The 12,232-nt window shown below is 36.3% G+C and overlaps 1 protein-coding gene across 11 annotated transcripts in view; it reads right to left on the bottom strand.

The window, feature by feature from the left end:
* Positions 1-12,232, bottom strand: part of CDC42BPA (CDC42 binding protein kinase alpha) — a 188,664-nt gene that overhangs the window by 51,554 nt on the left and 124,878 nt on the right. For all 11 annotated transcript variants that reach the window (XM_075042495.1, XM_075042497.1, XM_075042502.1 and 8 more), the window contains 3 exons: positions 8,849-9,096; positions 3,796-3,901; positions 1,918-2,042 (listed from right to left, as the gene is read on the bottom strand). In XM_075042495.1, the coding sequence (XP_074898596.1) occupies positions 1,918-2,042; positions 3,796-3,901; positions 8,849-9,096 (479 nt within the window). The remainder of the gene's footprint in view (positions 1-1,917; positions 2,043-3,795; positions 3,902-8,848; positions 9,097-12,232) is intronic.

The raw sequence follows: 12,232 nt of genomic DNA, 5'->3' as shown, positions 1-12,232 counted from the left end.
AAAAAAGTGAGCCAAGATAAGGCTTCACATAGCTGGAAAAAATTTAACATAAGCATAGAGAAGTATGGAGGGAAAACTGAGATGTGTACAGTGATTAAAAACTGGAACCAAGCCAATTTTTTTATCTCCTTAATGTTTGCCCACAGAACTACCTTTTTTTTTTCTTTTCACATAGTTCTTTAATTTTTAGTTCCATACTTTTAAAAAGACATTATATTATCCTAAGAGATCAGTAAAATGGTATCTTTCATTCAGAAAGTTAGTCTTTCATGTTCCTGGTCTTTTTTTATTAAGTATCTTTAGACATAATAAAAAACTCTATCCCAAACCTCTTTTACCCTCCCCATGACATCTCTAATACATGCAACATGCTTTATCATATACCTGAACCACATTGGTAGTACGTTTTAAAATATTAAACACTCTCATAAACTGGAGAAGGGACATTCTTAATGGCTGTTGGTACATTTTTACATAGTGTTAAATAAAACAATCCACAGCTAATTCTGACTTGTCTTTGTCCAGAACTGCCAAGTTTTATGAGTGCTTTCACATGTAAATCTGAAAAACGGGGTTTGGCTACCTTGGTGCATTAAGACAAATAAGCATTACCTTAAAACAATATGGAATATAAAATAATAGACTTGTCTCTCTTTACCTTGATTTTTTTCTGAATAAATATTTCTGATTAGCTAAAAATTAACTGTTCATTTAAACAACTTTTATGTATTTTTTCTTTATTTCTGTGATGCAGGCCGTCTACTACACTCACAGTTATGAGAGACAAGATTTAAAAGGAACATGCACAAAGTGGACCTTTTAAATTTTTTAACCTCTGCTACGAATACAATGCCTTGAGACACTACGGACTTCGTAACACAGATCAGCATTACATAATTTTATGTAACAAACACTGCTTAAAACACTTCCAGAAACCCAGAGGACAGCCCTCCCTTCCTGTTACATATTTACATGGTTATATTCAAAAGACAAACTTCTCTGTATTTTGACAACAAAATTATACTGACACTACCACAATACCAAACTGGGCTTCATTAAAACAAATGTTTCCCATTTTTCCTTTGACACAACAAATTCGATTTTTTCACTAACATGAAATGGGAAAAGGGGGGAGCAGAAATAATCAAGTAGTAAACCAAAAAAAGATTAGTATATGATGATGAAATCTTCCCAGAAGTGGATGATCTGTAAAAAAAATGTCTGGATGCAAACTATTTTTGTAGATGCTAGACACTGCAATGGACCATAAAAGTGAAGAGGAGAGAAGCAGGCATGGAGAAGAAAAATAAAGACCACCTAGATAAAACAACCTTTTTCTCTTAATAGCTTCAACTTGGGGTGGGTTTTTTTCCCCTAATTTATTAGAACTGGACAGAAGACTTTAGAAACATAACATCATTATTTAGCAAAAGTATTATTAGAAACATCACTTGACTGGCTTTGCGGTAGTCTCAAATGCCCTTCTTGTGAAAAAATCACATAAAAGTTGCACTGTATTTGTTTCATTCCGCCACATGCCAAGCAGATGAAGGAAATTAATGCCGAGACACAAATACTCTCAGCCACTGCTTTTCCCAGGCTTGTTCCCTCTCAGAGGCGTGAGCTCAGCATATGACTCCTTCCAGCATTCTTCCAAAGCCACAAGCCACACCCAATGGCCATGATTCTTCTGCACTTAAAGTTGTATTTGGTAAGACACTTTCGCTCTTAAGGAGGAACACAATTTTCCGGATTTGGATATTATTAAAATATCAATCAAAAATACAGCAGAATTCCAGACAGGTGTGAGATTTCACCTAAGCACTTGCCAGTGCCACATGCAAAGGCAAAAACCTCAGTAACAGCCCTACCACGTACTGAAGGGATTTTGCAATGACATTAGAGCACAGTATTCACCATTGGATGATCTCAGTAATTTGGGCCTCCCAGTGGGCCACAGACTCCTTTTTATCAGCCAGGTCTCTCATCTCTTCTTCCAGCTGCCGGTTATTCATACTCAGCCTCTCAAACATGGTGGTGAGCTGAATGAGAATTTAAACAACTTGTTAAAGGTATAAGCTGCTGTGACGCCATCTCTGTGCAGACTCAAAGCCACGTGTTCCCCTCTCCCACATCATGCATCTGCTTTAAAAATTGGTACTACCCATCACAATAAACACCATGTAACAATAAAAGCCAGAATCTTTTCTCATGTATGACTGTAGCTGTACTGAAAGGCCATTTTTAAGGACTAGAACTACATTTTCACTCTAACAAATAAATTCGTTTTCTGAGAATTAGTCTCCAAATACCTCTACAACTCTTAGAAGGTTTCTGCATTGAACCATATAGGTGTGGAATGTTCTATATAGAAAAACCTACCTTAAAAGAGCAAAGCAAGGACACAAAAATTATTATAGCTCAGATAAAACTGCCGAACCTCTCCCTGTTTTAGTAACCATGGAGAATGAGAGGATTAAGAGATACAGGCGCAAATCAGTCCTGAGATTCTCCAGGTGTCTCACATTCCCCTGTCTTTCATTTTACTTACTTGCAGACAGGGAAATTGAAATTAAATGCACATCTGTAAGTACAGTATGTTATACCTATCAACTAACCTCTCGCATTCACATAGCTGTCATTCATACATGCACATTCTGCAAAACAAAAGCCACATCTAACCTCGGTTAGTATTGGGAACTAAATCCTCATTATGTTAAATAATTATTCAGAAAGTCAAAGTGGAATCAGAGATCAAATAGACTTTATAGGAAGGCCTGCTTAGGAGAATTAATCTCATGTGAAAGGCTTCTTTTAGTACTGAAATACACTAATAAATCGAAATGATGTAAAAAAAAAAAAAACCCCACAGTTTTAAACCTGTTCTACTTTTTACTCCTAATGAGTACTCCACTCCATATTTATCTTTTAAATGGGTTTATGATTTAAATATGCCTTTTTATTAAATGTCATTTGACAAGAAAAATACAAAGCTAACCAAATTTACAGAAAGACCAAGCAGAAAAACTATCAAAGTGACTTGTCTCTTACTGTTCTTGGACTAAGCCTACATATAGGCATACACCGTATGCATCTTACACTGGTATGAAAATGTACTTTAATTTGAACACTGACATGCAAACATGCTTACTTTGAAGAACACTGTACTTTCATCATATTTTTAGAAAATGTAATGCATTACAAAAAGAATAGACAAGTTTAGCAAGACTTGGCTAATCCACAATGAACTTGAATAACCTGTCAAAACGAACAATAAAGAGATAATCTAAATGCACGAAACATAATTATTCCTTGCTCAACACACTTTAATTAATATGCCTTATCATTTGTATTTTTTTAGTATCTCGAAGTAACACTTAAGCTCAATGGGTGGGAGGGGTCCTGCTATTTTTCACAGTAATTGACATGCAAGTATACTCTAAGTAATCACATCATTAACTATGTATTTTTATATTTGGGTCATACAGAAATCATCTTCTTTGGCTTAATATGTTGTCTAAAATCAGTCTTACCGAACTGTAAGACCAACTAACTCAATTCCTACACATAAATACACATACATGCATATAGATATACACACACACACATATTCTCAAGTTCAGATGCATATAGACACTTCACTGTTCAAATCAAACATCAGTCATGACTTTTTGGTGTAACATTAATTTCTGTTATCAATAAAGACTTAATCACAACCAACACAGGTCTATATTGTCCAATTTGTACATAGCATACAATAGTTATAAACTCAGGACTCAACTAATCAGCACTTACCTTATCAAGCTCATTTGAAAGTTTTTTGTTTTCTTCTGTTAGTAGAATCTTTTCTCGTTCATACTTCTGTTTGAACTCTGTTTCAAATTCCTCTCTTTCACTTTGGCTAAGAAATAAAATGAAGTAGAATTAGAAAGTTTCCTATTCTAAACCTCATCACACTCTTCACTTATAATACATAAAAATCAACGCACACACTAGCTGAAAGTACTGTATTGGTAAAACCATAGCCTATTAAAACTAAGCAAGTAATGTATTATACTACCATCTTAGGACTATAAGACAGCCTGTTGAATTTTTTCATTAGACAATGATTCTTCCTTCAGTATGGAATTAATAGAGCTCCACTGAACTAACATTTTATCAATCCACTTATACGTATTTTATTCTTTAGGCGAATCCTTCAAATATTGAGCAGCTGTAATTCTGTAGACTGAAGCGTGTGTCAATATTCTAAGACACTCAGGGTAAACTCTCAGCTCACAGAAACAGTATTTTAACTCAGACATTTCTGTAATTCCAAGTTTCACACAGAATGACAGGCAAAAGTGACCACATATGAAACCAGAACATACAGAAGCTAAATTAGAGGACTTGGGGCTGGGTCTCTGATGAGAAAATCTTATATGGGCTAGTCTTTGGACAATTTAGAACAGCCAGAGAACAAACTGTTAATTCAGGTACCATATACTTTTAGCAAAAAGTGGATGGAAAACCTATATATTCCTAGTATCACCAGATTCTAGACCAGGTTTGGACCACTGTTTCTGAGAAAGAGTTTCAAAGTACCTGTTTCACCCAAACCTTCCTCTCTCCTGTGGATGTCATTCAGTAGAGGAGAACCCCTGGTTGATTCTGCTTAACATCAACTTTTATCATGCAAAATGAATATAAGAATCCTAAAATAAATGAAGCTGCAGATCCTCTGTTTGCCAAAAACCACTGTAATTTTCTTAAAGTTGTGTACCATAATGTTTTAGATGTATAACTCCCAGCTCACATCTGCTCTTTGGAGACTCACTACATTTGCATCTTGTATTCACTGTTTCACCAATTATTCAGGTAACTGTTACAAAGTTCATCAGTAGGTTGATGGAACTATTAAATATCATTCAGTAAATACCACTGTCCAAGCCTTAAAAGGTTTGAAAAAGTGTTCACTATAAAAGATTAACTTTGTAAAAATAAAATCCAGGTGAAACCTTGTCTTGAGCATTACAATTTTTTTTTCTGGATACTGATCAGAATTTTACATTATGCAACAGGGAAATTACATCCTTGTCTCTTTTTCTGAGATGCAGAACTACAATAACTGCCAAATTAAGATAACACCCTTAAAAGATGAGAAGTGTCAGTGGTTACAGTGAACCCAGTTAAGAGTAATGCTGGTTTGAATTTCCTATTCGTAATTTGAAATTCATTTAGTGCTTCAACCACTCTTTGAAATCTAGTACAGCATGTCAGACTCATGGTGAAATTCTATGTTGCTAGGCATCCTTTGAAACATAACACTACATCCTAGTAAAGTAACATACTATCATTACTGTTTAAACGCCAAGTTTGAAATTCACCACCACTCCTTTTCTGTATCAACAGATTCCATGCATATGATGAGCAGTCTAGGGAAAAGACAGGAGGAGATGAAAGCACTGGCTGTCAGGGGAATTAATAACAGGTCCTGCTTCTGTTTGCAAGGCATAGATTCAAAGCTAATTTCTCAGACGTTAGACCAAACTAATTTTTAATTAATTTATTTCTTTTATTTTGGTTTTATGGTTTCGTTCAGGGTTTTTTATTCTGTATTTGTCTAAAACTTATTCTTTTAAGGCTTTAAGGTTCAAAGCACCCATAAACGGTGGTGGAATAAGGAAGTTTTGGATTGGTAAGAGAACCCAACATATTTGCAGTTTTCTGTATTTTATGTTCATAATTCAACTGGTGATTGTCACTACCCAGTAAGTCAGATTGATACAGTATAATACAGAAACAAAAATAAATTTTAAACAGAGGAAAATGTGGGTATAATCTATCATACCCAAATATCAATTCAGCAAACTACTGAACGGTGACAGATTCCATAAGCATACCTTGGACAGCCAGGAAGATCAAAATAATGCATTTGCTTTGAAGCCTGGCATCCTCCTCTCCCATCAAGCCTTTTCTCTCATCTAAAATTTAGCTATGTATCTGCTCTTCAAGTTTGAGAAATCATACATGATTCAGCTTTCTTTTTATCAGTAAAATAACTGTAGCAAACCACATGCAAGCAATGTGAAATACAGTTTTATGGTATCACTTTGTCACTCTAGCTCTTTATTGCAGCTGTACAAAGTGGAGAAATATTTTTATCTTACTGCTTTGAAACCAAGAAAAGTAGACCTGAAACAAACACCAGCCCCCAGGCTTCTTTATATCATACAATTTAAAACCAGCAAACGCTGTTTTATAAAGCTCTCTGCTTTATAAATCTATCATTAAATGACAGGCTTAAAAGAAACTTCTACAAACATGATTTATTTTACACAGTTTCTTGCACCTTCTTCTGAAGTATTTAATTATGACAATTCTAAGAAATAGAATATCATGCTACACAGATCACTGGCCTGATACTGTGTTCCTACGTTCCCAATTTTAAGTGTGAAGTTTATGAGACTTTAGCAAAGGGCAATCATTTTGTAGAGAAAGGTAGTTTCTCTCCCTTGAAGACTTACACTGTTGAAATAGCAGAAGTAAGAAAGCTTAAATTTGAAGGAAACAAAAAAGAAATATCTATTTTAAAAAATGAAACAGAAACACCAACGTGCAAGTTACACAAAAAAGTACACACAGATTTTGACCAAGCTCTTATTGACCCTTGCTTAGAATAACCTACGTAATTTACTCTATACTATCGCCCTTATGAAGTAATGCAACTGCGGCCTCTTACCAAAGCCTTTTTTTTTTTTTTTTTAATATGCACTAAAGATTACTTTTAGACTACTAGAATTTTTTTTTGCCAAACTGTATACGCACACTTCAACCCCAGGCCCGCTCCAAGCCTATTGTTGAAATAATTCCACTTATTTCAGCATAAAGCATCCAGGTGCTTCCTTTTCAATGCTTATCTTGAACACCTCTGTACTGGAAGACTCACAAACAGCTTTGCATGCCTGATTACAAAAGCTAAAACCAATATGTGTAAGCAGAAACAAAAAAAAAAAATCACATTCTCTTAAGAAAAACTACCAAATATAGATAATCGAGCAGCAACAGCAATTCTTCCATTCCTAATATTTAAGCTTCCCTTCTAAATCCCTGTACTACTGCAGAAGTCAATCCGTAGCACGCCTTGAACAGTGGACTTCTGCATTTCTGTGGAGTCCTAATACTTGCATGAGATTCTGCACATATGTTTAACAAAACCCGGTTAAGATCAGGTCTTCATTAAACACTCATGTGCTTGGACACCTGACTTCGTATGATGCTGAAGCCCTTTCCATTAAGAGCCAAATGTTGGGTACTGGTTATGTGACACATTTCTGTTCATACTTTAAAATGTTCTCTTCCACAAACACCTCAAATACATACAGGAACACATGGTTATGTCAGCACTCATTTTAGATTTGCATCCAGTTCTTTTTTTATTTCTAGAGATAAACTAGATTGAAAGAAGGTTTATGAACTAGCTAGCATGAAGCAGATCAGCATGGTTAGGCCATTTGTTATTTCACTAGATGGGACATCTACTTAGAACTTTTGCAGCTGTACAACATTAGAATGGTTCTGATAAATCTCCAAGGAGTTTGTGGTCTGGTCAGTGTTTGGAGGTATGATCTTTAGCAACAGTTTTGCTTGCAGAAAGAGGTATTTATGATTCTTTATTGAATATTTCTCCTTCTGAGACACTACTGGACTGACATGGCATTAAAGGAGTATCATACCATCACCTTTATATATTAGAAGACAGCATAGCCTTTTGTGCATTTATAACTGATAGGTCAGCAAGGCCGTTAAGTTGTGGTACAATGAAAACATGCTGCTGATGCAAGTTTTACTTCTCAACCTAGAACAAAGCAGCAAACTACTATGTTAATATGTCCGGCCTATGAATAGCTGCATTCTAGGAAGACACAGATCATCCACTGCATTCTAGGCTGTATGATCTACCTCCCCTGCTGGAAACAATTTACCAGAGAAGCAGTATTTTCACCTCTATTTGCATAAGCTTTTTTGAAAAAGTCTGTATTTTATTTACTACTTATATTTAAGGACTTGCTACAGTTTGGCTAAGCTTTCAGCAGGAACTTCTCCATGGCTTTTCTAATACGCCATCTTGCTACAGCAGCAAAAAGAAGCATCTATGTTAGTTTCTCTAAAGCATTCTGAATTTTTTATGAATGAAAATGAACACATTCAGTTTATGACTATTTCCATTACTACACTACCCAACAGAAAAACTTGTTTTTTATTGATGAATGCCTCAAGGAACATTCTCAAGGCCAGTTACAAACTCCACCATGTGGGAGAGAAAAAAGCAGGTCTCTGACAAATTACCATGTCAGAAGAGATAAAGCAGCTTATGCCTACAGTAGTCTGATGACTGATGTTAACACTGGATGGAACCCAGCATGGATTAGCCTTAGTCTGCATTAAGTGATTGTTCCTGTGCTGGCAGAAATGTAAGCAATAGTTGATCTCTAACACATTAGTTTTGCATCAAAAGATGAAAATACCAAATAGAAAAAAAAAGTTAAAAAACTATTTTAAACTGCAACATAAGCTTCAGGGGTTGACTTACGCCGAGCTGCAAGTCTGCAACTCAAGTTACATACCTTGGAATGGTCAGCCAGTGCAAGAATTTTGGTGCAAAATTAACTGTTTTAATACAGGGATGTGGACTTTTTTTGTTCTGTTTTATTTTTAAAGGTGACTGTTTTCAACCCTGGCATTACCTCAGCCAAAATGCACTACAATGTCTGCAGTACAATTAAGGAAGCAGTAGTGTGTTTGGAAACATACTAGGAGTCTTCAAAACATATTTTGAGCTTAAGGGCAAGTTCCATACAATACTCACTTTTCTCTCCTGGTTTTCTCTAACTTGTCTTTCAAAATCATAATCTCCTTCTTGAGGGCAAGCTGTTGGCTCTCTGCATCCCGCAGTTCTTTCTTCAGACTTTTTATTTCATTAGCATGCATTATTTCACGTTTAGATAGTTCCTCTTCATAGAAAACACTTTTCTTTTCCAGGTCTGCCTTTAATTTAGTGATCTCTTGCTGGTGTTCTATACTGCTTACCCCAGGTGAGCGACCAACCTGTTTTTGCTAAAATAAACAGCCCTAAGTTAGCACTCAAGAATGCTGAGAATGGTGCTTAATAACAAGTCAATATTCATAAATATGTTTAGAAAATAGCCCACTACAGACTTGAGTTAAACACATCTATCAATTTTTTTGAAAATCTGTTAGAGCATAAATCTGAACTGTACTCTATCATTTTGTGATTTAAATACAGTAATAGTTTTCAAGCCATTCAAAATTTGATCATCACTTTACACATCTCTGGCCACATTCTGACTCCCCTTACATGCAGTCAGAAAGTGACCACAGAATTAGAAGATTTTTATGCTCTTACTCACACAGCTGACAACAGTTAAGTTCAAGTGACTTACAGGAACGCAGAATAAAGACTATGATATGCAGTCAGTATATTTTAAAGCACAAAGAACTTGTGGAAAAGCTATACTAAGACAAGCAGAGGCTTAACTGAAGGCTAAAATCTCGCTACAGGAACACTGTATGGATTGCATGGGTCAGGAAGGAAACCTGACCTATTTTACTTAAACTGACCATTTACATCATAGTGGATTAATAGGAAAAACAAGCTTTAAACAATAAGAGTAATTACTTCACTTTTCGCAGCTGCATAGCTCTCTTAGTGAGGTCTTCTGGCATTTCAATAGGCTTTACACATTGCTTCAGGATAGATACACATTTGCACCAAATGCTGCACTCACTAAACTCAATGTCCTGCCATAACATAGAGGAGGAGCAAGATCAGGTTCAAAATGAGATAGTGGCATGACATGCACTGAAATCCAAGTATGGAAATATTTTTTAATGTAAACATATGTATAACTTGGTTTGGAATTTTTTCTGTTTTTTAAAATATGTAATTAAAGGTAGTCTAAGGAAAGGAAATTACTTAATAAAAACACAGTGTTTTGAGAAAGTGCAGGTAACTGGACAACCTACTTCCTTACGGTGACTGCCTCACACCTTTAGGAGGATCGAAGATATTTTGTTAATTATTCCTCCATTCTTGCCATGAGATATTAAAATCCTCTCAGTTACCCTTAACTAAACATGGCTTTGGGTAATTGTCTTTTGCTGATGTATGAACAGACTTTATGAGCTAAAAGTCATTGTAGAACATTCAGATGAGCTGAATTTCTACCATGACTGATTCTGTGAGAAAGCTGGGCCTTGCAGTTAGTGTCAGCAGAACACTGCAAAACCCTCTAAATGTACGAGCCAGATATGTGCTGCTACCGCGTTGTTTTCTCTAACTCATCAAAATGACCATCTGTTTTCATCTAAAGGTAAAATCCTGCCCTTAGGATGCAGAATGGTAAACCGGAGAAAGATGCCATCCTAACAGGAGATGGTTTGAAGAAAGAAAGATTTAAAAAAAAAGAAAGCAGTATAGGAATTTTCTTTCATGCACAGGCAGTTAACTATTGAACTTGTTTTTTACCACTCAACATGCTGAATTGCCTACACATATATGGCAACGGAGCACATAAAAAGTTGAGGCTTTGCAACATCATCTATCGGGTACATAAAATGTTTTAGTGGTATTTCACATTTTTTTTCCACAATGAAAAGATACTATTAAGACCATGAGACAGATGGTGCAGTGGAAGAGAAAGCTGGATGGTACTGTACAGTGGCTTACAGATCTAGAGTAACATCGTAAATAGGGAATATCTTTTGAATTGATGTAAGCACAAATTCCCAATAGGTGTTTTCATACATGCCTGTTTCAAGCAGACAAATGGTGCAACTGAGACATAATGCATCTCCTGGCACGTTTATAGTTAGATGCTTTTTAATGTACCCCAGGATGCGGTTTGCCAGGGCACACTGCTGACTCACATTGAGCCTGATTTTTTTTGAAAATCTGAATGCATGACATCCATTGGATCTCCTTTATCCACACACTTACTGACAACTTCGCAGAACCCCAGCAGGTCAGTGTTGCAGGACTTGGCTGTACAGAAGGCATGCTGCCTTCTTCTCAATAGGCTCTGCTTCATCCATGAAGCACTCAGTGACCTTATTCTTTACTACAGCCTGTACCCCTTTCCTAAGGAAGTTGCACCCACTCCTCTGCAGTTCCCAGGATCTTCTGGATGAGACTTACAGTGGCATAGTGGGCTGTCTGTAATAAGAAGGTGCACATCTTGGCCAGCAGTTCTCTTACTTCTCACCCAAGTTCATTCAGAACCCCCTTGGCGAGGCCACCAGTCCAGGTGACTTCACATCTGACTCACCTGCCAGCTCTAATGCTTCCTGCACATCATCCTCAGACTGATCCAGCTCATCTGACCAACCTGCTGCAAAGAACGTGCTCTGTGTGGCTATCTCCCCTGCTTCAGCAGTAGTCTGACATACAAAAAACTCATTGAGCATTTCTGCCACAGCCCTATCGGCTCAGAGATTAACTTTTTCATACCTGCCAACAAGCAGCCCCATGAGTTTCCTAAGGTGGCTTTCTGCTTTTGATTTAAAGAACTTCCCACAATCACTGTAAGCATCCTTTGCAAAGTGCTCTCTAAATTCTCTTTATTTAGCCTTCAACAGCCTGTTTACACTTAACCTGCCATCTGTTATGGGCTTTTCTGATCATTTGGAGAAACTTTCCTTTCTTCTTTAAATATTGACCTTTTCTCTATGATAGCCCCCTGAACTTAACTAAGGAGCCATGCAAAGCTTTTACTGAATGGATAATGCAATATCACAACAACTGCACTTGATCCAAGGTGTGCTTACTGTACTGTGAAATGTTACTAAGAAAGCTACAAGTCCCCTTTCCTCTTCTGATAAACTTGCCCCATTGTTATAAATCAGCGTATCATTTATTCTCAACAGATCTCCAATAAATTCCTCTCGCCTCTTAAACTGTGATACAAACTCTTTGCTGACGGTGAAGATTCATGAAAGCAGAAATACATCTTAATTTTCAGATAACAATCTGAATTCACAGCAGTAGAAGTTTTATAAATCAAACTTCATACTGAATGGATTTCCTTATTTTCATTTAACAAAGGCAGGCAAAATAAAAGAACGTTTGCAAAAAAACCCCCAAATTTTCTGTGCAGTGACTTAATGTTGACAAATATCCCACAGAATTCTAATAAAAAACCCCCTGTTATTCATGTAAATTAAGACCAGAATA

Source organism: Buteo buteo, chromosome 12, assembly GCF_964188355.1.
Source record: "Buteo buteo chromosome 12, bButBut1.hap1.1, whole genome shotgun sequence".
Classification (NCBI taxonomy): domain Eukaryota; kingdom Metazoa; phylum Chordata; class Aves; order Accipitriformes; family Accipitridae; genus Buteo; species Buteo buteo.
This window is presented reverse-complemented; position numbering and strand designations above follow the sequence as displayed.